At 41.2% G+C, this 26,716-nt stretch overlaps 1 protein-coding gene across 6 annotated transcripts in view; it reads left to right on the top strand.

Annotated features, from left to right (window-relative positions):
• Window positions 1-26,716, top strand: part of LOC106576558 (collagen alpha-1(VII) chain) — a 146,762-nt gene that overhangs the window by 83,151 nt on the left and 36,895 nt on the right. The window contains exons 67-107 of one of the 6 annotated variants that reach the window (XM_045722263.1): window positions 64-102; window positions 194-229; window positions 332-463; window positions 1,227-1,331; window positions 1,586-1,792; window positions 3,878-3,967; window positions 4,362-4,406; window positions 4,895-4,969; window positions 6,052-6,141; window positions 6,308-6,364; window positions 6,543-6,593; window positions 8,391-8,480; window positions 8,647-8,703; window positions 8,879-8,932; window positions 11,143-11,232; window positions 11,399-11,455; window positions 11,629-11,682; window positions 14,217-14,276; window positions 14,386-14,439; window positions 14,615-14,650; window positions 14,818-15,447; window positions 15,575-15,610; window positions 16,176-16,202; window positions 16,394-16,453; window positions 16,989-17,114; window positions 18,291-18,362; window positions 18,449-18,484; window positions 18,593-18,652; window positions 19,926-19,970; window positions 20,239-20,274; window positions 20,882-20,917; window positions 21,002-21,058; window positions 21,223-21,294; window positions 21,474-21,545; window positions 21,649-21,684; window positions 21,813-21,893; window positions 22,009-22,062; window positions 22,157-22,210; window positions 22,446-22,508; window positions 22,741-22,803; window positions 22,955-23,071. In XM_045722263.1, the coding sequence (XP_045578219.1) occupies window positions 64-102; window positions 194-229; window positions 332-463; window positions 1,227-1,331; window positions 1,586-1,792; window positions 3,878-3,967; window positions 4,362-4,406; window positions 4,895-4,969; window positions 6,052-6,141; window positions 6,308-6,364; window positions 6,543-6,593; window positions 8,391-8,480; window positions 8,647-8,703; window positions 8,879-8,932; window positions 11,143-11,232; window positions 11,399-11,455; window positions 11,629-11,682; window positions 14,217-14,276; window positions 14,386-14,439; window positions 14,615-14,650; window positions 14,818-15,447; window positions 15,575-15,610; window positions 16,176-16,202; window positions 16,394-16,453; window positions 16,989-17,114; window positions 18,291-18,362; window positions 18,449-18,484; window positions 18,593-18,652; window positions 19,926-19,970; window positions 20,239-20,274; window positions 20,882-20,917; window positions 21,002-21,058; window positions 21,223-21,294; window positions 21,474-21,545; window positions 21,649-21,684; window positions 21,813-21,893; window positions 22,009-22,062; window positions 22,157-22,210; window positions 22,446-22,508; window positions 22,741-22,803; window positions 22,955-23,071 (3,312 nt within the window). Of the gene's footprint in view, window positions 1-63; window positions 103-193; window positions 230-331; window positions 464-1,226; window positions 1,332-1,585; window positions 1,793-3,877; window positions 3,968-4,361; window positions 4,407-4,894; window positions 4,970-6,051; window positions 6,142-6,307; window positions 6,365-6,539; window positions 6,594-8,390; window positions 8,481-8,646; window positions 8,704-8,878; window positions 8,933-11,142; window positions 11,233-11,398; window positions 11,456-11,628; window positions 11,683-14,216; window positions 14,277-14,385; window positions 14,440-14,614; window positions 14,651-14,817; window positions 15,448-15,574; window positions 15,611-16,175; window positions 16,203-16,393; window positions 16,454-16,988; window positions 17,115-18,290; window positions 18,363-18,448; window positions 18,485-18,592; window positions 18,653-19,925; window positions 19,971-20,238; window positions 20,275-20,881; window positions 20,918-21,001; window positions 21,059-21,222; window positions 21,295-21,473; window positions 21,546-21,648; window positions 21,685-21,812; window positions 21,894-22,008; window positions 22,063-22,156; window positions 22,211-22,445; window positions 22,509-22,740; window positions 22,804-22,954; window positions 23,072-26,716 lie in introns of all 6 variants that reach the window. The other 5 variants (XM_045722262.1, XM_045722261.1, XM_045722260.1 and 2 more) reach the window with 5 other exon arrangements.

Here is a 26,716-nt window from a genome sequence, read left to right as displayed (position 1 = left end):
AATGAAATAAGTGAGGACTTTGGAAATGACATTGTGTTGACCTGTCATCCTCCTGTTCCTCAGGGTGACGCTGGTCTTCCAGGGGAAGCAGCAGACATGAAGGTAGACATCTCAGAACTACATTAACAGCACATACATTTCATGGTAATCAACAAATCATGGGATTCTTTTTTTTTTTTTTTCTCCTTCCCAGAACATTGAAGTCATGTTTGAAGACTATGGCATAAGGGTAAGCTCTTGACTCCGAATCCCAAACAGTTTTGTAGTTCAAAGAGTTTTTCATTTCACTGCCCAAGGTGGCTGTCTCATTAAGAAAGACTCTGTTTCCCAGCTGCCCTTGCTGAAGGCACTGATTGACAGGCTGCTGCAGGACGGCATGGAGGAGCTTCTGCAGGAGCTAACCACCTCTAGGAGAGTCAATGAGAAGGAGAAACACAGCTCCAACATTATCACTGACTACACAGTATGTACACAGTCCATGCATATCTCTTCATCCCTAATCACACCAGGGGACATGCCTGGTCATTTAGTGGGTTATTCCTGGGAGAAGTTCAATGAGGAAAATTGGAATTGGAATGTCAATTCTCTTTCTGAATTGACTGAATTGAAATGTAATTTACCATAACCCTGGTGACAAACAAGCCTGGTGTCAGAACTCTTAGTTAGTGCTAGACTCATGAGTGTGTTAGTGCTGGACTCATGAGTGTGTTAGTGCTGGACTCATGAGTGTGTTAGTGCTGGACTCATGAGTGTGTTAGTGCTGGACTCATGAGTGTGTTAGTGTATGACTCATGAGTGTGTTAGTGTATGACTCATGAGTGTGTTAGTGTATGACTCATGAGTGTGTTAGTGTATGACTCATGAGTGTGTTAGTGTATGACTCATGAGTGTGTTAGTGCTGGACTCATGAGTGTGTTAGTGCTGGACTCATGAGTGTGTTAATGTATGACTCATGAGTGTGTTAGTGTATGACTCATGAGTGTGTTAGTGCTGGACTCATGAGTGTGTTAGTGTATGACTCATGAGTGTGTTAGTGCTGGACTCATGAGTGTGTTAGTGTTGGACTCATGAGTGTGTTAGTGCTGGACTCATGAGTGTGTTAGTGCTGGACTCATGAGTGTGTTAGTGCTGGACTCATGAGTGTGTTAGTGTTGGACTCATGAGTGTGTTAGTGCTGGACTCATGAGTGTGTTAGTGCTGGACTCATGAGTGTGTGTTTTGAACAGAGAACTGTAAAGTATGAGATCTCCAAGGAGCCTCTGACAGAGATGGACACCATAGAGGAGGCAGTTGATTCTGACCTAGACAGACAGCTACCAGAACCTAACTCTGTAAGTATCCACTCCAAACATGCTACATGACATAGGAAACGCTTTCCCTCACACATATTAAGCCTAACCCTAACACAACAAAAGCTAGTTCTATGGAGATTCTCAATTGAGCATTGTTTTTAGTCCAGGACTAGTCTTTATCTGTATCCCAGAAATCAACCCATATTGTAAAGCCCAGTCTAATTATGTATCCGAACAGATAAACTGTTGTACTACAGTATGTAGTTATTCATCCAGTTCTCTATCTCATGAAGGATGCTTTGGATGAAACGGCAGAGGACCCCACATTCTGGAGCCTCACCACTCTTAATGGTCTTAAAGGGGTCCAAGACGTGGGGAGGATAGAGAGCACCTCTAAGGGGACAGAGGGGACACTGACAGTGGACGAGGACTTCAGTGAAGCTCCCTCGCCCAAGTTGACTTTATCAAACTCAACATTTAACAACACTACGTCTGAAGAGGTAAGGGGTACCTCTTCTACTCAAACCCCACAACCAAACACTGTCTCTACTGAAAACCCTCAACCAAACACTGTCTCTACTGAAAACCCTCAACCAAACACTGTCTCTACTGAAAACCCTCAACCAAACACTGTCTCTACTGAAAACCCTCAACCAAACACTGTCTCTACCGAAAACCCTCAACCAAACACTGTCTCTACTGAAAACCCTCAACCAAACACTGTCTCTACTGAAAACCCTCAACCAAACACTGTCTCTACTGAAAACCCTCAACCAAACACTGTCTCTACTGAGAACCCTCAACCAAACACTGCCTCTACTGAAAACCCTCAGCCAAATACTGTCTCTACTGAAAACCCTCAACCAAACACTGTCTCTACTGAAAACCCTCAACCAAACACTGTCTCTACTGAAAACCCTCAACCAAACACTGTCTCTACTGAAAACCCTCAACCAAACACTGTCTCTACTGAAAACCCTCAACCAAACACTGTCTCTACCGAAAACCCTCAACCAAACACTGTCTCTACCGAAAACCCTCAACCAAACACTGTCTCTACTGAAAACCCTCAACCAAACACGGTCTCTACTGAAAACCCTCAACCAAACACTGTCTCTACTGAAAACCCTCAGCCAAACACTGTCTCTACTGAAAACCCTCAACCAAACACGGTCTCTACTGAAAACCCTCAACCAAACACTGTCTCTACTGAAAACCCTCAACCAAACACTGTCTCTACTGAAAACCCTCAGCCAAACACTGTCTCTACTGAAAACCCTCAGCCAAACACTGTCTCTATTGAAAACCCTCAACCAAACACTGTCTCTACTGAAAACCCTCAGCCAAACACTGTCTCTATTGAAAACCCTCAGCCAAACACTGTCTCTACTGAAAACCCTCAGCCAAACACTGTCTCTATTGAAAACCCTCAGCCAAACACTGTCTCTATTGAAAACCCTCAACCAAACACTGTCTCTACTGAAAACCCTCAGCCAAACACTGTCTCTATTGAAAACCCTCAGCCAAACACTGTCTCTACTGAAAACCCTCAACCAAACACTGTCTCTACTGAAAACCCTCAACCAAACACTGTCTCTACTGAAAACCCTCAACCAAACACTGTCTCTATTGAAAACCCTCAACCAAACACTGTCTCTACTGAAAATCCTCAGCCAAACACTGTCTCTACTGAAAACCCTCAACCAAACACTGTCTCTACTGAAAACCCTCAACCAAACACTGTCTCTACTGAAAACCCTCAACCAAACACTGCCTCTACTGAAAACCCTCAGCCAAACACTGTCTCTACTGAAAACCCTCAACCAAACACTGTCTCTACTGAAAACCCTCAACCAAACACTGTCTCTACTGAAAACCCTCAACCAAACACTGTCTCTACTGAAAACCCTCAGCCAAACACTGTCTCTATTGAAAACCCTCAGCCAAACACTGTCTCTATTGAAAACCCTCAACCAAACACTGTCTCTACTGAAAACCCTCAGCCAAACACTGTCTCTATTGAAAACCCTCAGCCAAACACTGTCTCTACTGAAAACCCTCAGCCAAACACTGTCTCTACTGAAAACCCTCAACCAAACACTGTCTCTACTGAAAACCCTCAACCAAACACTGTCTCTACTGAAAACCCTCAGCCAAACACTGTCTCTACTGAAAACCCTCAACCAAACACTGTCTCTACTGAAAACCCTCAACCAAACACTGTCTCTACTGAAAACCCTCAACCAAACACTGTCTCTACTGAAAACCCTCAACCAAACACTGTCTCTACTGAAAACCCTCAGCCAAACACTGTCTCTACTGAAAACCCTCAGCCAAACACTGTCTCTATTGAAAACCCTCAACCAAACACTGTCTCTACTGAAAACCCTCAACCAAACACTGTCTCTACTGAAAACCCTCAGCCAAACAGGGGCTGTCAAATTGACTTTTAAAAGTGAACTATGAATAGTACAAGATCTCTCTCTCTGTGTGTGTGTGTGTGTGTGTGTGTGTGTGTGTGTGTGTGTGTGTGTGTGTGTGTGTGTGTGTGTGTGTGTGTGTGTGTGTGTGTGTGTGTGTGTTAGAGGGTCTCTGAGGTACCAGGGGCAATAGTAGAAACTGTTCTCCTCAGTGGGGAAGACTCCTTGAAGAAAAAGAAGAGTCGAGAACGGAAGGTGATGTCACTACAAATAGATCCTGTTTTTTATACATTTGATAAACACAACCTTGTTGCATTCAAATCAATTTCAAAATTTGAGAAAAGTGTGTAATTTGAATTTGGACATAAATTATGCAATTAAATTTAAGTTGTTCACAACCTATTTGTATTCATGACTATACAAACAAATGTTATATTTAAATAGGTCTAAATAGATACTGTAAAAGAAAATATGTAAACTTACCCTTTAACATTTTCTAAAATGTACATATTTTTTTGGCGATAATTTTCTCTCCCATTAATCAGGCCATGACACAGATATAAATATCTTTGACCATAACTACTACGACATGTTAGATCTGTATTTCCTATAAAGCATTACAACTTTTAACTGTGAAATTCTGAACCAGGGCAAGGGACAGAAAGGACGACATAAGAGGCAAAGAGAACGCCTGGTAAACGCCCCAACTAAAGATGTAGTCAAAATAACCATATAAACGCCCAAACTAAACATGTCTAACATTTACGTTGTTACAGTCTGTTGCTAAGCATGTCACCCTTAACCTGTTTTAACCTCAACTACTTCAAATGACAGTGAGAAAATAATTACTATCATTTCTTTCTCAGCAAACATAACTTTTATCGAATTCTAAACCTAAGTTAAAACTAACCTTATTAAACTGTACTTGCTGTGCCTAACTTGACCAATAAAAGCTATTAAATCATTATAACAGACATTTTAAAATGGCTAAAAGCATGCATTTTTTTCTCCTAACTTGCTTTTTTGTTTTGTCCTTATTGTTTAAGACTTGTAAGTCATGTCCTGTACTCTCTCTTTGCTGCTTTGCGTCAAATACATGATTATGATAGACATGTTTATGAAAGATATCTCCTCTTGATCCCATTTACATATGGGACTCAGCTTTTTCTCTCCTCTCTAAAGACGAGTACGGAGGAGGAGGAGGAAGCGGAGGAGGAGGAATTATACGATGGGGAAGAGTACAGTTATGAATATGAGGTGAGTAACATTCCTAATTATTTGATTGGTACATATTATTAATCCTAACTACAGTATTAATTCTGTGGGTGGACACCCTATGACGTCACCTCAGGTATCAGGGTTGGAATTACACATTTACCTCATAGGGCTGCCCATTAGCCAGCAGCGTACCACCCTGCATCCCACTGCCGGCTTGCTTCTGAAGCTAAGCAGGGTTGGTCCTGGTCAGTCCCTGGATGGGAGACCAGATGCTGCTGGAAGTGGTGTTGGAGGGCCAGTAGGAGGCACTCTTTCCTCTGGTCTAAAAAATACCCCAATGCCCCAGGGCAGTGATTGGGGACACTGCCCTGTGTAGGGTGCTGTCTTTCGGATGGGACGTTAAACGGGTGTCCTGACTCTCTGAGGTCATTAAAGATCCAATGGCACTTATCGTAAGTGTAGGGGTGTTAACCCCAGTGTCCTGGCTAAATTCCCAATCTGTCCCTCATACCATCATGGTCACCTAATCATCCCCAGCTCACAATTGGCTCATTCATCCCCCTTCTCTCCCCTGAAACTATTCCCCAGGTCGTTGCTGTAAATGAGAATGTGTTCTCAGTCAACTTTCCTGGTAAAATAACGAATAAAATGACCCACACCAATACTTTGAGTCTTATAGCAGTGCCCTGATTGTGTTATGGTAGTGATCAGCATAGTGTGGAAACTCTCCAAACAAAAAATGATTACTGAGTTAAAAGAAGGTAGCTGAAACTCTATTACTCTGATGCAATACATGTATTAATGAGTCCATCACACACATTCATGAGGAGGGTGTGTAGTTGACCTTGCATGTGTACATCTCTAGAGACAAAATGAGGAAGTCATACAGTTGATTAGGGTCCCCACCCATTTCCCTGAAAATAATTAATTACTAGGAATTCATTAGTTTCTGATTATATGCCAGTGTATTGATGACATACCACACCTGTTATTAATTGTGGTTTGCGTGTCGAACTCAGATGACTGTCTCACTCACCAGTAATGCTGTCATTATTTTGTGATGTTCAAAAAATATTTTTGAATGGAATGTTTTTCATAGTTTTTCTTAATATTTGTTAAAGGATTCCACAGATGATCCCTTATTGTCAGTGGAAAATCAAGGGGAGTTTGAAATCACAACAGAAAGCACACTACATGGAATGAGCAAAGAGGTGAACACTTTTTCTTTGCCACTGTATCTCTAGATATAGAAAAATGATAGTAAAGACAACGGATAGTAAAACATGTCATTTTCATTTTGACCTTTGAACCAGGAAATGTACATACAGAATTCCGTCCAATAGTGGTCATTACTGATTATATGTCAATGTTTCTTAGAGTGGCCTGACAACTTTAGGTCCATATCCATCCCAGTCACCGGGTGACAGTGAAAAGGTATGAAACTGGAGCTCTTTTCCTGAGATACTTTGTAAAGTGCAAACTGTGTCAAGCAGAGCCAGCACCATGGACAGCTCTGAGTTGAGTGGTAGAAGGCTATGTGACGTGTGTGTGTGTGTGTGTTTGCTGTATTATATATTGTTCTTGAAACATGCTACATTTTGTTCCAAAGCAGGGGGACTTCATCACACCTATCCTTCCCAGCACAACGGAAGAAACAGAGAAGGTAAGTCTATGACTGACTGCATGATTCTACCTGACACTTTACTAACCATGATCCTGAGGGATATGGGGTGTAAATAGAGACCACTAGACTTGTATTCGTCTTTACTAACCATGATCCTGAGGGATATGGGGTGTAAATAGAGACAACTAGACTTATTCTTAACAACTAGACTTGTATTCGTCTTTACTAACCATCCTGAGGGATATGTGTAAATGGACAAACTAGACTATGTCTTTACTAACCATCCTGAGGGATATGGGGTGTAAATGGACACAACTAGACTTCTATTCGTCTTGACTAACCATCCTGAGGGATATGGGGTGTAAATGGACACAACTAGACTTGTATTCGTCTTTACTAACCATCCTGAGGGATATGGGGTGTAAATGGACACACCTAGACTTCTATTCGTCTTTACTAACCATCCTGAGGGATATGGGGTGTAAATGGACACAACTAGACTTCTATTCGTCTTTACTAACCATCCTGAGGGATATGGGGTGTAAATGGACACAACTAGACTTCTAATCGTCTTTACTAACCATCCTGGGGGATATGGGGTGTAAATGGACACAACTAGACTTCTATTCGTCTTTACTAACCATCCTGAGGGATATGGAGTGTAAATGGACACAACTAGACTTCTAATCGTCTTTACTAACCATCCTGAGCGATATGGGGTGTAAATGGACACAACTAGACTTCTATTCGTCTTTACTAATGGTGTTCCAGTCCATGCATGCCTCCGTTGGACTGTGGGTGTATGAATGTGATGCAAAGTGCTTTGATCCAGTGATTATCATTGGTGTTCCAATACAAAGGTTGTAGGTAATTGATATCATTTATATTTTCTAACTTATCTTCTTTATGTGTTTCTTGGTTGAATAGATTTTCCCAAAAGAAAGCCCTGCCCAGTGTTCAATAACATGAATAAATAGTCAGATAGTGTCATTATAATGATTGGCCAACCAACTTAGTGATCTGAGCACTTGTCATCACTGCGTACAATGAGAGTTTTCATCTGACTAACAACTGTGAACATTTCACCAGTGCAAAAGGTACCACAATTCCAATTTTAAACAATAATTATTAGGCCTGCGTGATAAAAATGTATTTAAAGACTTAAATAAACTAAATGTATATTTGACTTAAAGATTTAACACAACTGGGCCAACTTACAATGGAAGACATACATACTGTATCCTAGCATGCATTGTGGCATGAACTCTGAACTTTGCCTGAATGGTAATGTCAAGAGCTGCAACCAAAATGAACTTTTCCAATGACACTTTTAGCTCACTGGGCTACCCATTACCCACACCAATACTTTGGGTCTTATAGCAGTGCCCTGATTGTGTTATGGTAGTGATCAGCGTAGTGTGGAAACCCTCCTAATTCAAACTCTACAAACTCAAATGATTACTGAGTTAAAAGAAGGTAGCTGAAACTCTATTACTCTGATGCAATACATGTATTAATGAGTCCATCACACACATTCATGAGGAGGGTGTGTAGTTGACCTTGCATGTGTACATCTCTAGAGACAAAATGAGGAAGTCATACAGTTGATTAGGGTCCCCACCCATTTCCCTGAAAATAATTAATTACTAGGAATTGATTAGTTTCTGATTATATGCCAGTGTATTGATGACATACCACACCTGTTATTAATTGTGGTTTGCGTGTCAAACTCAGATGACTGTCTCACTCACCAGTAATGCTGTCATTATTTTGTGATGTTCAAAAACTATTTTTGAATGGAATGTTTTTCATAGTTTTTCTTAATATTTGTTAAAGGATTCCACAGATGATCCCTTATTGTCAGTGGAAAATCAAGGGGAGTTTGAAATCACAACAGAAAGCACACTACATGGAATGAGCAAAGAGGTGAACACTTTTTCTTTGCCACTGTATCTCTAGATATAGAAAAATGATAGTAAAGACAATGGATAGTAAAACATGTCATTTTCATTTTGACCTTTGAACCAGGAAATGTACATACAGCATTCTGTCCAGTAGTGGTCATTACTGATTATATGTCAATGTTTCTTAGAGTGGCCTGACAACTTTAGGTCCATATCCATCCCAGTCACCGGGTGACAGTGAAAAGGTATGAAACTGGAGCTCTTTTCCTGAGATACTTTGTAAAGTGCAAACTGTGTCAAGCAGAGCCAGCACCATGGACAGCTCTGAGTTGAGTGGTAGAAGGCTATGCGACGTGTGTGTGTGTGTGTGTTTGCTGTATTATATATTGTTCTTGAAACATGCTACATTTTGTTCCAAAGCAGGGGGACTTCATCACACCTATCCTTCCCAGCACAACGGAAGAAACAGAGAAGGTAAGTCTATGACTGACTGCATGATTCTACCTGACACTTTACTAACCATGATCCTGAGGGATATGGGGTGTAAATAGAGACCACTAGACTTGTATTCGTCTTTACTAACCATGATCCTGAGGGATATGGGGTGTAAATAGAGACAACTAGACTTGTATTCGTCTTTACTAACCATGATCCTGAGGGATATGGGGTGTAAATGGACACAACTAGACTTGTATTCGTCTTTACTAACCATCCTGAGGGATATGGGGTGTAAATGGACACACCTAGACTTCTATTCGTCTTTACTAACCATCCTGAGGGATATGGGGTGTAAATGGACACAACTAGACTTCTAATCGTCTTTACTAACCATCCTGAGGGATATGGGGTGTAAATGGACACAACTAGACTTCTAATCGTCTTTACTAACCATCCTGGGGGATATGGGGTGTAAATGGACACAACTAGACTTCTAATCGTCTTTACTAACCATCCTGGGGGATATGGGGTGTAAATGGACACAACTAGACTTCTATTCGTCTTTACTAACCATCCTGAGGGATATGGAGTGTAAATGGACACAACTAGACTTCTATTCGTCTTTACTAACCATCCTGAGGGATATGGGGTGTAAATGGACACACCTAGACTTCTATTCGTCTTTACTAACCATCCTGAGGGATATGGGGTGTAAATGGACACAACTAGACTTCTATTCGTCTTTACTAACCATCCTGAGGGATATGGGGTGTAAATGGACACAACTAGACTTCTATTCATCTTTACTAACCATCCTGAGGGATATGGGGTGTAAATGGACACAACTAGACTTCTATTCGTCTTTACTAACCATCCTGAGGGATATGGAGTGTAAATGGACACAACTAGACTTCTATTCGTCTTTACTAACCATCCTGAGGGATATGGGGTGTAAATGGACACACCTAGACTTCTATTCGTCTTTACTAACCATCCTGAGGGATATGGGGTGTAAATGGACACAACTAGACTTCTACTCGTCTTTACTAACCATCCTGAGGGATATGGGGTGTAAATGGACACAACTAGACTTCTATTCGTCTTTACTAACCATCCTGGGGGATATGGGGTGTAAATGGACACACCTAGACTTCTATTCGTCTATACTAATGGTGTTTCAGTCCATGCATGCCTCCGTTGGACTGTGGGTGTATGAATGTGATGCAAAGTGCTTTGATCCAGTGATTATCATTGGCGTTCCAATACAAAGGTTGTAGGTAATTGATATCATTTATATTTTCTAACTTATCTTCTTTATGTGTTTCTTGGTTGATTAGATTTTCCCAAAAGAAAGCCCTGCCCAGTGTTCAATAACATGAATACATAGTCAGATTGTGTCATTATAATGATTGGCCAACCAACTTAGTGATCTGAGCACTTGTCATCACTGCGTACATTGAGAGTTTTCATCTGACTAACAACTGTGAACATTTCACCAGTGCAAAAGGTACCACAATTCCAATTTTAAACAATAATTATTAGGCCTGCGTGATAAAAATGTATTTAAAGACTTAAATAAACTAAATGTATATTTGACTTAAAGATTTAACACAACTGGGCCAACTTACAATGGAAGACATACATACTGTATCCTAGCATGCATTGTGGCATGAACTCTGAACTTTGCCTGAATGGTAATGTCAAGAGCTGCAACCAAAATGAACTTTTCCAATGGCACTTTTAGCTCACTGGGCTACCCATTACCCACACCAATACTTTGGGTCTTATAGCAGTGCCCTGATTGTGTTATGGTAGTGATCAGCGTAGTGTGGAAACCCTCCTAATTCAAACTCTACAAACTCAAATGATTACTGAGTTAAAAGAAGGTAGCTGAAACTCTATTACTCTGATCCAATACATGTATTAATGAGTCCATCACACACATTCATGAGGAGGGTGTGTAGTTGACCTTGCATGTGTACATCTCTAGAGACAAACTGAGGAAGTCATACAGTTGATTAGGGTCCCCACCCATTTCCCTGAAAATAATTAATTACTAGGAATTCATTAGTTTCTGATTATATGCCAGTGTATTGATGACATACCACACCTGTTATTAATTGTGGTTTGCGTGTCGAACTCAGATGACTGTCTCACTCACCAGTAATGCTGTCATTATTTTGTGATGTTCAAAAAATATTTTTGAATGGAATGTTTTTCATAGTTTTTCTTAATATTTGTTAAAGGATTCCACAGATGATCCCTTATTGTCAGTGGAAAATCAAGGGGAGTTTGAAATCACAACAGAAAGCACACTACATGGAATGAGCAAAGAGGTGAACACTTTTTCTTTGCCACTGTATCTCTAGATATAGAAAAATGATAGTAAAGACAATGGATAGTAAAACATGTCATTTTCATTTTGACCTTTGAACCAGGAAATGTACATACAGCATTCTGTCCAGTAGTGGTCATTACTGATTATATGTCAATGTTTCTTAGAGTGGCCTGACAACTTTAGGTCCATATCCATCCCAGTCACCGGGTGACAGTGAAAAGGTATGAAACTGGAGCTCTTTTCCTGAGATACTTTGTAAAGTGCAAACTGTGTCAAGCAGAGCCAGCACCATGGACAGCTCTGAGTTGAGTGGTAGAAGGCTATGTGACGTGTGTGTGTGTGTGTTTGCTGTATTATATATTGTTCTTGAAACATGCTACAATTTGTTCCAAAGCAGGGGGACTTCATCACACCTATCCTTCCCAGCACAACGGAAGAAACAGAGGAGGTAAGTCTATGACTGACTGCATGATTCTACCTGACACTTTACTAACCATGATCCTGAGGGATATGGGGTGTAAATAGAGACCACTAGACTTGTATTCGTCTTTACTAACCATGATCCTGAGGGATATGGGGTGTAAATGGACACAACTAGACTTCTATTCGTCTTTACTAACCATGATCCTGAGGGATATGGGGTGTAAATAGAGACCACTAGACTTGTATTCGTCTTTACTAACCATCCTGAGGGATATGGGGTGTAAATAGAGACAACTAGACTTGTATTCGTCTTTACTAACCATCCTGAGGGATATGGGGTGTAAATGGACACAACTAGACTTCTATTCGTCTTGACTAACCATCCTGAGGGATATGGGGTGTAAATGGACACAACTAGACTTATATTCGTCTTGACTAACCATCCTGAGGGATATGGGGTGTAAATGGACACAACTAGACTTCTATTCGTCTTTACTAACCATCCTGAGGGATATGGAGTGTAAATGGACACAACTAGACTTCTATTCGTCTTTACTAACCATCCTGAGGGATATGGGGTGTAAATGGACACAACTAGACTTCTATTCGTCTTTACTAACCATCCTGAGGGATATGGGGTGTAAATGGACACAACTAGACTTCTATTCGTCTTTACTAACCATCCTGAGGGATATGGGGTGTAAATGGACACAACTAGACTTCTATTCGTCTTTACTAACCATCCTGAGGGATATGGGGTGTAAATGGACACAACTAGACTTCTATTCGTCTTTACTAACCATCCTGAGGGATATGGGGTATAAATGGACACAGCTAGACTTCTATTCGTCTTTACTAACCATCCTGAGGGATATGGGGTATAAATGGACACAGCTAGACTTCTATTCATCTTTACTAACCATCCTGGGGAAATGGGGTGTAAATGGACACAGCTAGACTTCTATTCGTCTTTACTAATGGTGTTCCAGTCCATGCATGCCTCCGTTGGACTGTGGGTGTATGAATGTGATGCAAAGTGCTTTGATCCAGTGATTATCATTGGCGTTCCAATACAAAGGTTGTAGGTAATTGATATCATTTATATTTTCTAACTTATCTTCTTTATGTGTTTCTTGGTTGAATAGATTTTCCCAAAAGAAAGCCCTGCCCAGTGTTCAATAACATGAATAAATAGTCAGATTGTGTCATTATAATGATTGGCCAACCATCTTAGTGATCTGAGCACTTGTCATCACTGCGTACATTGAGATCTTTCATCTGACTAACAACTGTGAACATTTCACCAGTGCAAAAGGTACCACAATTCCAATTGTAATTTTAAACAATAAATATCAGGCCTGCATTATAAAAAAAAGTATTTAAAGACATTTGATTAAAAGATTGGACACAACTGGGCCAACTTTCAATGGAAGACATCCATATACCAGCATGCATTGAGCATGACCTCTGAACTTTGCGTGAATGGGAATGTCAAGAGCTGCAAACAAAATATGAACTCTTCATGAGTGAATTTATACACATACTGATTAAAGCGTTTTTTCTGTTTTTTTGTTTACTTATTTTTTTTAACACAGGACCTTTCCTAAATCCACAAAGATTGAGACTGTAGATTTGTAAGCACGGAGTTTTTGTATAAACTGTGAAGTGTATCGCTGGTGAGGAGCAGTCTACCCTTAACCTGACCAGCATAACATGAGGAGGGACTTCGCTTCGTCGCGCAATGATGATGTCATTTGTCCAATGTCACTCGTCCAATGCCACTTCTATGACCAGAATAGTTTCTTATACTTAGTCCAAGTACCTAAAAGATGAACAATACATAGGTAAAGCTAAGTTAAATCAAGACAGTGTATTATATAACGATTATTGGACTAATAAATTCTTCCATCAGATGTCAGTGTTATTTTAGCGTTGACTTTGCATAAACTAATTTATTTATTAAAGAAGTTCAAAATGTTACATTGGACCTAAGCTATAGTATAGCTTCTCTCTGGCGCTTCAGTATTCCAACACTTTTACCTCCTCGTAATTTGTTCAACCATATTCTAATGTTTTCAGTGTATCGCTGCTTATCAATTCCTCAACCAAACGTTATTTATTGAAAACATGGAAATAGATTGTATTTTGTTCCTTTTCTGTATTAGTTACTACTTTTTCCAATGAAATGTGTTTCCATCATATTCTTCAGAATATTTAGTATTCAAACCTGTTTTCACTGGTGAAATTTTGGCAGTCTAAAGTTCTCCCTTTGTATTTAACCTCTCTGTGTGCATGTAAGTAAATGTTCAAATGATCAAAAGTCTTTGTGTCTTCTTTCATCTAACATTAGCCTGTAATACATTTCTGATACATCAGAATCTGAAGCGACATATTCACTTGATCCAGGGCTGCGCACAGACGCACACACACACACTCACACACGCTCATGAGTGGGACACTACGGCTGTAGGCCAAGCACCATGGGAACTCCCCACAGTGGTAATGGCACATCAATGACTTATGATCAATGACTCATGAAGTGGCTTTGGGAATTGGCAGGGGAGACCATCTCATGTCCGTGTCAGAGTAAGGAAGAGCGCCCCCTGGCCAGATTACATGGTAAGTACACTGAAAAAATATGGATTACCATTAAAATACAATGTAAGAGTTCATCATTTTTAGGAAACAATGGCATTTGCCAGAAATATTTGAGTCTTTGCTGTTTCAGGCATACATGCCAGGAACTGCAGGAGGAAGAAATCGATACCATGACGGACAAAAAGTAAATAGATTTATTTACTAGGGATGTTTTTCTATTACACTGATATCAACTACTCATAGGTTGTTATCAAATCAACAGTTAGCATGGAGGGAATGGCACAGGGAATGGGTTCAGAGAAGTTATTACACGGTCAAATCAAACAACGTGTGAACATTCCCTCTTTCTGTTTTTAAAGTCACAGTCGGGAGCAAGAGGTCCCAAAAAATTACATGTAAGTGTTGCTCAGCCAAAACATATTGGTGAATTGCCCAACGGAAGGACCGTAGTTTTGATGCACTTTGAACATCAAAATAAATCCATATGAATGAATCACTATTTAAGTCCAATGAATTGAGCAATCAATCAGTAAACCAATCAATTTTATATTTGTGGTTCCAGAGACAGAACCAAGAAAACAGAGACCCTCAGCCTGACCATGAATCCTATACAGAGAGGGAGGTCGACTATGAAACAGAAAGAGACTGGGAGACACCAACAGAGATGGAGGGAGAGAGAGAAGAACCCATAGCAGCAGAGGAAGAGACACCATGGGAAAGACATAGAGAGAGGGAGATGGTAGAAAAGAAAGGAAAAGAGACGGAAGGAGAGATATACCATGATGCAGAAAGAGAGGGAGAGGAGGAGAGAAGTGGCGACTCTGAGTGGGACACGGAGGAAGACAGTGAATACGAGAGGGAGAGAGAGAGGGAAAGGATGGAGATGGAGAGAGAGAGGATGGAGCTTGAAAAAGAGAGGGAAGCAGAGCTGGAGTTGCAGAGGGAGAAAATAGAGAGGGAGAGACAACTAGAGAGGGAGAACATGGAAAAGGAGAGAGACCTGCAAATGGAGAGGGAGAGTGAAATAGAGAGCGAGAGAACAGAGATGGAGGGAGGCAGAGACCTGGACAGGGAGAGAGAGGAGTGGGAGAGACGGAGGCAGGAGATGGAAAGAGAGAGCGGAAGACAAGGAGAGTACGAGGAGGAAGGAGGAGTAAGACCCTATCCAGGGCCAGAATATGACTATTTGAAGGTAAACACACAATCAAAGTGCTGTGAAGATGATTAAAAATACCTGTTCTGTTACTGTCATCTATCACGCTTTTCTACCAGGTTCCTTTTTGTGTTCCTTTTTGAGTGGTTCCTTCTGTTTTCTAAAGGGTGCACCGGGTGAAAATGGACTTCCGGGACCGAAGGTGACTACCAATCATTTTCAAATAAAACTGTCTTCAAATGGAGTGAAAGAACAAGATGTCCTGAATCTGCCCCCATATCTCTACAGTACCACGTTGCAATAAGGAATCCTTTCGAAATAGTTTGTAAAGGGTGTATAAGAAGTTTGTAGACAATGTATTATTAATGTGTTGATCAGTGATACCCTGTGCATGCCAGACAGACACACACACCTATTTACCTACCCACATCTTCCCCTATAAGTTAGTCCATGTCTCTCTGCTCTCCCGTCAGTCAAACCAGCGGAGCTCAGAATTTTGGTCTTTGATGTCCCCAGAGTTCTATTTCTGATCCCCTCATGACGCAGTGGATTAATCATGTGGTATTAATAATTCCGTCTGTTAGTTGGAGGCATCGATACAAAACATATCCTTGAAAAACTCGATGGACTTTTTTGTCTCTCCGGCTGTCTGAATGTGATGGTACTATTTTGGTGCACGAGACGCAGACAGAGAAATATGGAGAGAATTAACTTGAATAACAATCACTTTGTAATTGATTTGTTGACAATTCTCTTCGTTCTACCAGGGGGAACTTGGTGAAAAGGGGCACAAGGTAAATGCTTTTCCAGTTCAGTAATGTGATAGAGCAAAGCCCGAACCAAGGTATTTGTAAGCATTCATGTTTTGAACATTGAACTATTTTTATTTATTGAAATATCTAACTAGAAGGACTCCTTCACACTGTACTGTATATTTGCAAATGAAACGTTTCCTATTGACATCGGTGTGTTGTTGTGCTTTTAGGGTGAGCCAGGTATTGGCCACAGAGGTCCTGTGGGACAGGCTGGTCCACCTGGAACTAAGGTAGACTCCCACACCCTCACTTAGCTCTGCCCTCTACTTAGTCTAAATCTATTTAGCTTTAATTGGCTTCAATTGACAATTTTGTCACCTGAGGGCCTGATTGTTGCTATGGAGATACAATAGTCTAGAGGAAACAGTGACCTTCAGTAGCTGCTAGAGAAATACCAACACTGTCCTTATCTGTCTCCTATTAGCTGTCCCGCCCCCCTCTCTCTGGGATTGTCTTTCTGTCTCTCTTTCAATTCATTTATGAATTGTTGTTATCTTCCATTTACAAAGCAAAAACACTAGAACGTATGGCATTAATAACTGCAAGGGAATTATAATTTTAGTTATACCAGTGTAGTAATTAGAGCAATGCAAAAAAAATGAAAATCCCTTTCTATCTTTGTCCCTCTGACTCTCTTTCTTTCCTTCTGTCTGTCTGCCTATCTGTCTCTCTCTATCTCTGTCTCATTCTCTCTTTCTGTCTGTGTCTGCCTGTCTGTCTCTCTTTCTGTCTGTTTCTGCATGTCTGTCCTTCTCCCTCTGTCAGGGTGAGCCTGGTGAACTGGGGCCTACTGGAGCTCAGGGTATCCAGGGTATCCGTGGTAACCCCGGTATCTCAGGTTCTCAGGGCCTGAGGGGCCAACCAGGAGACCCGGGAGAGGCGGGGAGAGAGGTGAGGAGCTCCCCGATCATCCCTTCAACCTTGGGCAAGGAGTTTGTCCTGATTACTGGAAGGCTTTGTACTGTAGTTTTAAGAAACTCAACACTTTGTTCTGTAGTTTTAAGAAACTCAACACCCTCTACTGTAGTTTTAATAAACCCAAAACCTTGTACTCTATCTATAAGTAACCCAACACCTTGTACTGTACTTTTAAGAAACTCAACACCTTGTACTGTAGTTTTAAGAAACTCAACACCTTGTACTGTAGTTTTAAGAAACGCAACACCTTGTACTGTAGTTATAAGAAACTCAACACCTTGTACTGTAGTTTTAGGAAACTCGACACCTTCTACTGTAGTTATAAGAAACGCAACACCTTGTACTGTAGTTTTAAGAAACGCAACACCTTGTACTGTAGTTTTAAGAAACGCAACACCTTGTACTGTAGTTTTAGGAAACTCGACACCTTCTACTGTAGTTATAAGAAACGCAACACCTTGTACTGTAGTTTTAAGAAACCCAACACATTGTACTGTATCTATAAGTAACCCAACACCTTGCACTGTAGTTTTAAGAAACTCAACACCTTGTACTGTAGTTTTAAGAAATCCAACACATTGTACTGTATCTATAAGTAACCCAACACCTTGTACTGTAGTTTTAAGAAACTCAACACCTTGTACTGTAGTTTTAAGAAACTCAACACCTTGTAGTTATAAGAAACTCAACACCTTGTTCTGTAGTTTTAAGAAACTCAACACCTTGTCCTGTAGTTTTAAGAAACTCAACACCTTGTTCTGTAGTTTTAAGAAACTCAACACCTTGTCCTGTAGTTTTAAGAAACTCAACACCTTGTACTGTAGTTATAAGAAACTCAACACCTTGTACTGTAGTTATAAGAAACTCAACACCTTGTATTGTAGTTATAAGAAACTCAACACCTTGTACTGTAGTTTTAAGAAACTCAACACCTTCTACTGTAGTTGTTTTCCTGGCCTTGTAGTTTTAGTCTATTTCCTGGTCAGATCATGTAGTCCAAAAAAGGTTGCAGCCAAATTTATGTCAAATACACCACTAGCCAGAAAGCCAGAACAAAGATATATGTTTTCAAAGAGCAAAAATACTACCTACTAAGTAGGAAGATAATTGTGATAAAGTATGATGTGTACTGTTTTTGTTCATCTGTAGGGGGACAGGGGTAGAAGGGGTAAGAATGGATCACCCGGGACTCCAGGAGCTAAAGGGAAACCTGGAATAGAGGTATGGTGAAATATAACTTGCCCTAGGCATTGTTTGCCTTCCTATGGTTATCATGTAACATAATGGATGCTTTCTGTTTCCCAAAGGGTCCACCTGGTCTACCTGGGATGAAAGGCGAAAAGGTAAGACATTAGCCTGTTTGGTGGTGGTGGTGGTGTTGTTGTTGTCGTTGTCATGTTGTATATGAGGAGATGGTAACATTAGCATTCACTTCTTCTTGTTCCCAACAGGGCGACAGTATCCCGGGGGAACCAGGCGCCAGGGGTGTGGTCGGGATCACAGGTCGCAGGGTGAGACGGAACAATGGACTTATTGACCTCAGAGAGATGGACTTAACCTCAGAGAGAGATCCTAGGCAGCATTGTAAAAGATAGAAAAGCTGCTCGTCACAACAGGATGGCACAATATGCATACATTTACACTGAACATAAATATAAACGCAGCATGTAAAATGTTGGTCCCATGTTTCATGAGCTGAAATAAAAGATCCCATACATTTTCCATATGCACAAAAAGGTTATTTCTCTCAAATTTGGTGCTTACATTTGTTTACATCCCTGTTAGTCAGCATTTCTCCTTTGCCAAGATAATCCATCCACCTGACAGTTGTAGCATATCAAGAATCTGATTAAACAGCATGATCATTACACAGGTGCACCTTGTGCTGGGACAATAAAGGCCACTTTAAAATGTGCAGTTTTGTCACACAACACAATGCCACAGATGACTCAAGTTTTGAGGAGTGTGCAATTGGCATGCTGACTGCAGGATTGTCCACAAGAGCTGTTTCCAGATAATAACATTTCTCTACCATAAGCCGCCTCCAATGTCATTTTAGAGAATTTGGCAGTACATCCAACCGGCCTCACAACCGCCGTATGGCGTTGTGAACATGGTGGCAGTGGGGTTATGGTATGTTATGGTATGGGCAGGCATTTTATCTATAGCAATTTGAATGCACAGAGATACCCTGATGAGATGGCCCATTGTCGTGCCATTCATCCGCCACCATCACCTTATGTTTCAGCATGATAATGCACAGCCCCATGTTGCACGGATCTGTACACAATTCCTGGAAAATGAAAATGTCCCAGTTCTTCCATGGCCTGCATACTCACCAGACATGGCAGCATGTTTGGGATGCTCTGGATCAACGTGTACGACAGCGTGTTCCAGTTCCCACCAATATCCAGCAACTTCGCAAAGCCATTGAAGAGTGGGACAACATTCCACAGGCCACAATCAGCAGCCTGATCAACTCTATGCGAAGGAGATGTGTAGCGCTGTATGAGGCAAATGGTGGTCACACCAGATACTGACTGGTTTTCTGATCCACGCTCCTACTTATTCATTTTTTAAAGGTATCTGTGACCAACAGATACATATCTGTATTCCCGGTCATGTGAAATCCATTAGGGCCTAATGATTAGGGCCTAATGAATTTATTTAAATTGACTGATTTCCTTACATGAAGTGTAACTCAGTAAAATCTTTGACATTTTAGCATTTTGCATTTATATTTTTGTTCAGTATAATATTTGTGATGTGTTTTGTTTGTGACAGGGTGAAAAGGGCATTGCAGGAGTCTTAGGAGCCCCAGGACACACTGTGAGTTAACATCATCATCATGACATGGACAGTCCAGAGGAGACCGGTGGAAGAAGATATAGAAGGACGTGCTCATTGTAATGGCTGGACGTGGTCCAACGTGGTTTCCATATGTTTGATGTGTTTGATACTATTCCATTTATTCCATTCCAGCCATTACACTGATCCTGTACTCCTATAGCTCCTCCCACCAGCCTCCTCTGGTACAGTCATGCAGTTAAGGACATTTGTTTCATAGCTACCTTTACCTTTGACCTCTTTTACTTAGGGTCCAAAGGGCTTCCCGGGCAGCAAAGGAGCAAAGGTAGGTTGACGGTCACTTCTTTGATGACATGATAATTTTGGTGGACTATATTTAGAAAATGTATGCGATTGAGTGGGTCTTACTAAATACTTTGATATTTTAGATTTTCATACACTCATACGTCCACTCAGGTTCTCCAGATATTTAGATATTTTTACTTCAGAGACAGTTTTAAAGATGGTTTTGACAGCCCGGTGTTTCAGCGTTCAGTCAAATTCTCTGCTCGTTCTATTGAAGTGTCATCACTCTAGTCACTTCTGTCTCTTCAAACCCTCTTTAGAACCCTCTTTTTGAAACATGTTTCAACACTCACCATGTGGCCAGTCTATTTCAATTAACTTCAGTCCATTTTTCTGTGTATATAGGGATGTGGACAATGAAAATGAAGAGTCAATGTTTTTATGTAACTACCTGATACAGCCATATAGTATATAGTTTGTGTTCTCTACACACAGACTTCAAATAAATAGTGTCTCATAAGCCCATACAGGCTGGGCACCATTTGGTGTATGACACTAAAATACAAATACTGTCAATCAATCAATCAATCAATTATTGTATGAATGTTATAAGCCATTGATTCCTTTCATAAAATATATTTTCACAGGGTGACAGAGGTTTAGCAGGAATACAAGGAGAAAGAGTAAGCCAAACATGACATAAGTACTACACAAATAGTGTTTTGTATATGATTAATTCATATATGATGTACGTTCTTTATGTTTAGGGAAGCCCCCTCCAAATCCAGGGACCGAGAGGCTACAAGGGCTTAAAAGGAGAAGGGGTGAGAAACAAGTCCCCTAAAACAAGACCTAGTTTTAGTTCCAGCGCAATCCTCATTAAAAAAAATGTTATTTTAGAGAGACAGCTTTGCATTTTCACTTTGTGTGTTTTCCCTTTTAAGACGCTGTTTATCTGTTGTTTTGTTTGTTTGGTTGTTTGTTTTAGGGAGAGCGAGGTTCCCCAGGTTTCGATGGAGATAAAGGAGAGAAGGGCGAGGATGGGCCCCCGGGGTTCAAGGTGCTTCCTAATGCTTGATGACAGAACATTTTATGTGGAAAAAGAGAGAAAGAAAGATTGTTAATAGATGTAAAGAAAGAGAGACAAACAACAGAAAAAGAAAATACATTTTCCAAAACATGGAAGCCAAAGCACATAGTGTTCTCACATTCAGCTTTTTGTTTGTTCTCTATCTGAAGGGCCTTAAAGGAGAGGCAGGGGCCAAAGGAGCCATGGGGCTGTTTGGGGCCCGTGGACCAGTGGGCCAAAAGGTCAGCAGGAAATACAGCATGTATCAATCTACAGGCTACATGGAACCATTGTTATCAGATCTATGCTGCTGTGTGTATGCTCACTGTTGTTCTGTGCTTCCAGGGAGATACTGGCGAGCCTGGAGTCAATGGAGAAGTGGTCGGTATTTATCTAACACACTTTAACAGTTTAATATATAAACAGTGTCTGTATAACTGTATATATACTGTGGTGGCTTGGCATGTGGTCAAAAACAGGCTTTGTTGATTGGCTTGTTGTTGTCACAGGGTCATAACGGGGACGATGGATTGGACGGAGCCACAGGAGCCAAAGGAGACATGGGACTCCAGGGACAGAAGGGAGATCAGGTGAGGAGAGTGTGGCATAGAGCATAGCATTTAGAGACTAGACAAATAGAACCTGTCATCTGTGATTCATTATACAGTAATTCTGTTCTGTTCCGTTCTGGTATTCTATTCCTAGGGTGACAGAGGTGAACCTGGCTTACCGGGGGATACTGGGCAGACAGGAGAGAAGGTGAGGGCTTGATCATAATGTATTAGGCATGTTAATGAGATGGTAATGCAATGATGAAAGGTAACTCTTGGTGTTGGTTGTGGTTGTTGCACAGGGATTCCGAGGCCTACCTGGACGCATAGGAAGCACTGGGCTAGATGGAGAAAAGGTGAGTTGTCTGCTGTGGGATTCAATACAATGATCACAACAACACAATGTGCTCCAGGAAACATCGTCAGTACCACTGACCCACAAAAGTAAAGGTTTACAGTAGTGCCAACTAGCTGCCACGCACTGCATACAATTTAGTATACGGTTCAATTGTCTGACCTAGTAGGCCACTGTCAGACTATGGTTGCACAGTTTCAGTGAAAATGTAAGTATTTAATTGTTGTTTGACACAGGGAGAGATGGGTATTCCTGGAACCCCAGGACGTCCAGGGCTCAATGGACTCACAGGACGGAAGGTAGGCACACACACACACACACACACACACACACACACTCCGAGGGTGCCTCATGGGGGTTGGGATATGCAAGAAAATACATTTCCATTTCACACATATGTATAATACACACTGGTGAAACAGGACAAATATAAGCACCCACCTAATTATTTATTTATACACACACAAATCAAAATCATTCTCACTAATCTTCTGAAAAGTGTTGATTGTGATGTTTTGTGTTGATGTGTAGGGTGAAAAAGGGGATGGGGGTATCAATGGAGTAGAGGGAGCACCAGGACTAAAAGGAGAGAAGGTTAGTTCAAATCACATGTAAAAACAATATTGAAATTAGGACTATTAATAGTCTATGTACTACAGAGGAATGTGGAAATATTCATATAGTTCTTGAAGCGTTTTGTTTTTCTCCCATCATGCACCATTCATGTTGTCCCTGTCTTGTGCAGGGCGCCACTGGTTTCCCAGGGTTCCCTGGGTTTAAGGGGTCAGCAGGGACACCAGGCAGTGATGGAGCGGAGGGGCGACCAGGACGTAATGGGTCCAAGGGAGAGACAGGAACCAAGGTAGATTGAGGTTGCCTTCCAGTCAAGGTTATTATAGTAAACGAAAACTCAAACTAAAATAAAAACAAACATTTGAAAAACTTTATAGTAAATTAAAATTAAAATAAAAACATTTGAAAAACTAAAACTATACTGAAACTATCATCTTTGCCTGCAAAACTAACTAAAATAACTAGACTTTAGGCAAAAATCTAATTTCAAATGGGGTTTTTGAGCTTCTGAATCTGGTGGTATAGGCCTAGCTTGTGCATCACTATCACTAGCCATCACTTGCTAACAGGGAAGAAATCCAAGGGCGAGCACGGAGCGTGAGTGGGCCAAGCTAGAACAGCTTGTGAAGTTAATGGAGCCGTTTGCAATCCACACCGACCAACTTCAAACTGACAGCCAAACTGATGTGGTGCCGTGCCCTCTCAACCTTGAGGCACACTTGCTGTCAACAACTGTAGCAAAACAGTTCGCACAGGTCCTGCTGAAGTCACTGCATGAGTGCTTCGCATGCATACTGAATGGCAGCCAACTTCAATCCAACCCCTGCAGCAGCTTGCCTGATGGACACAAGTGTGTCTCTGGCACTTCCCTCAACAGAGATGGAGGGCAGAATAATCTTTTGTACTTCAGCAAATCAGAGAGTACAGCCGTGGACCAGCAGGACCTCAGGAAGAATCCGGCAAGCATCTAGACCACAGTGCTTCAGAAATATAGCTTCCTCGCATCGAAGATTGTGTCTGAGGTCACGGTCCAGTCAGAGGGTCAACCTGACAAGGCATTAAGTGCCCCGTGTGAGCTGCGGAAATACCTGGAAGAGGTAAAGGAGAGCATGTTTACAGAGTCACCTCTCCAGTTCTGGATGGAAAGGATGGCTGTTTATCCAAAGCTGTGCATTGTGGCACTGGATCTGGTTCCTGCCCCTGCATCCCAAGCGTTTGTGGAGAGAATATTCTCTGTCTGTGGACAACTGTCATCAGGCTTGAGAAACCGAACGAACACCTCTCTTCAAGATAAACCGAAAATCTTGTTTGCTCGAACAGAAACACACACACACAAGCTGGCCGGCTGTGAACTGATAGATTTGTGAAGTGTTGTATTGGTAATGCTTTTGCTGTTGTTGCAGCTGTTTTTATCAACCCTATTGGAAGAGGTTAGTCAGTGAAACATGTTTAATAGTACATAAACATAACATGTCAAATGTGCCATGACATCATTTGTTAGTATTTTCCTCTCTCTTTCCATCAGATAAAGGTACTTGATTATTCTTACATCTACTACTACAGTTAAAAAAGGTGTAAACATGGGCAAGAGAGTTTCCTTCCACCATATTTCTTGCACCAGTCTGGGCGCTTATCATTTCAATCCAAGTCACAATAGGATTGACTTATAATTTACACCTAACCAAACGTATGTCCTGGCCATGGAGTTGTACAGAGTCCTCTAGTGGCCAAAAGACTGTGTTAGCATGGGCAGTTCCATTGAGGACTTTCGCCATTTTGATTTAGTCAACTGGCCGGGACTTTCAGCTTCATTGGCTGATCCCTCCTGATGACCCGTTGGCATGACCTGATGACCTGGTTGGCATGACCTGATGACCCGGTTGGCATGACCTGATGACCCTGTTGGAGTAGTGACAGCCGGGTCATCCGGAGGGATCAGCCAATTAATTTCACTTGTGAAGATTAAAATGTACTATTTCAAGATGGCGTCTGTGAAAGCTGCCCTTGCTCTTACAGATGACATCTTGACACAGATGGAATGTTATGTTTATCCAAGTCTATGGTCCTGGCCCATCACCTTACTGCCCCCCACTGACAAGAACTGACATCACAAAAAAACGAACTATAGGCCTACAACACATAATGGCTCCTCGCCTCCCTTAGGCCACGTTCTGTCCCTAACACTAACACTGAAACTAAATCCTCTAGAAATGAAATAGAAAGGTTTTTATCAAACTGAAAAGAAATAGATACTAGTAAATCAACTCGGAAAACTAACTGAAACTAAACCGAATTTCAAATAAATATCTAAAAACAAATATAAATAAAAACTCATCTTAAATCACAAAACAATAGTAACCTTGCTTCCAGTAACCTATTGTATAACTAGTGTCATGGAAGCACAATTTTGTCTGTTGTCTGTCTGTGTATGTGTATGTGTATGTGTATGTGTATCTGTCTGTCTGTCTGTCTGTCTGTCTGTCTGTCTGTCTGTCTGTCTGTCTGTCTGTCTGTCTGTCTGTCTGTCTGTCTGTCTGTCTGTCTGTCTGTCTGTCTGTCTGTCTGTCTGTCTGTCTGTCTGTCTGTCTGTCTGTCTGTCTGTCTGTCTGTCTGTCTGTCTGTCTGTCTGTCTGTCTGTCTGTCTGTCTGTCTGTCTGTCTGTCTGTCTGTCTTTCATGCATAACAACCACAGCCCACCAACCCCAAAACATAGTTTTACCCAGTCACAGACTGCACCTTAAAAAATCCACTTTCCACAAAAGTAAAAAAAAAAAAAAAAAGAAACACACATTGTGAAGATTAGATAAAACAAGTCTGATTCTATCAGGCACATTGTCTACCTAGCAGAATGCCTGTCAGATACGTAGATAGACAGGCAGTAGACAACATTCCTATGTATAGCAACACATAGGAAGGAATAGAATAGAAGCATAATTAAGACACAGAAATGGGTCTATTTTCTGATGCGGCGGGAACGCTAGCCAAACCTCTATGCTAATGACTCCTTTCAGCCACAATTAGCAGCCTCTTGATGTTGATAGGAGAGAAGGGATGGAAAGGATGTAATGATGTTCCAAGATGACGTTTTATCACAAAACATCTGGATATGTTTGATATTTATAGGATAACTAGAGAGGCAAGGTAAGCCTAATGATCAGGTTGAGCTTTATTTAGGCAACTACGTAGTAGGAATGTACGTAGTAGGGAAGTACGTAGTAGAGAAGTACGTAGTATGGAAGTAGTAGGGAAGTACGTAGTAGGGAAGTACGTAGTAGGGAAGTACGTAGTAGGGAAGTACTTAGTAGGGAAGTACTTAGAAGGGAAGTACTTAGAAGGGAAGTACGTAGTAGGGAAGTACGTAGTAGGGAAGTACGTAGTAGGGAGGTACTTAGTTGGGAACTACGTAGTCGGGAAGTATTTAGTAGGGAAGTATTTAGTAGGGAAGTACTTAGTAGGGAAGTACTTAGTAGGGAAGTACGTAGTAGGGAACTACGTAGTTGGGAACTACGTATTCGGGAAGTATTTAGTAGGGAAGTACTTAGTAGGAAAGTATTTAGTAGGGAAGTACGTAGTAGGGAAGTAATTAGTAGGGAAGTATGTAGTAGGGAAGTACGTAGTAGGGAAGTACGGGCTGTACGTAGTGGGGAAGTACGTAGTAGGGAAGTACGTGGAAGGGAAGAACGTAGTAGGGAAGTATGTAGTAGGGAAGTACGTAGTAGGGAGGTACTTAGTTGGGAACTACGTAGTCGGGAAGTATTTAGTAGGGAAGTACGTATTAGGGAAGTAATTAGTAGGGAAGTACGTAGTAGGGCTGTACGTAGTGGGGAAGTACGTAGTAGGGAAGTACGTGGAAGGGAAGTACGTAGTTGGGAAGTACGTAGTAGGGAAGTACATGAAAGGGAAGTACGTAGTAGGGAAGTACGTAGTAGGGAAA

Source organism: Salmo salar, chromosome ssa07, assembly GCF_905237065.1.
Source record: "Salmo salar chromosome ssa07, Ssal_v3.1, whole genome shotgun sequence".
Classification (NCBI taxonomy): Eukaryota; Metazoa; Chordata; class Actinopteri; order Salmoniformes; family Salmonidae; genus Salmo; species Salmo salar.
The sequence above is the reverse complement of the archived record's forward strand: the minus strand, read 5'-3'. Positions and strand labels throughout refer to the sequence as shown.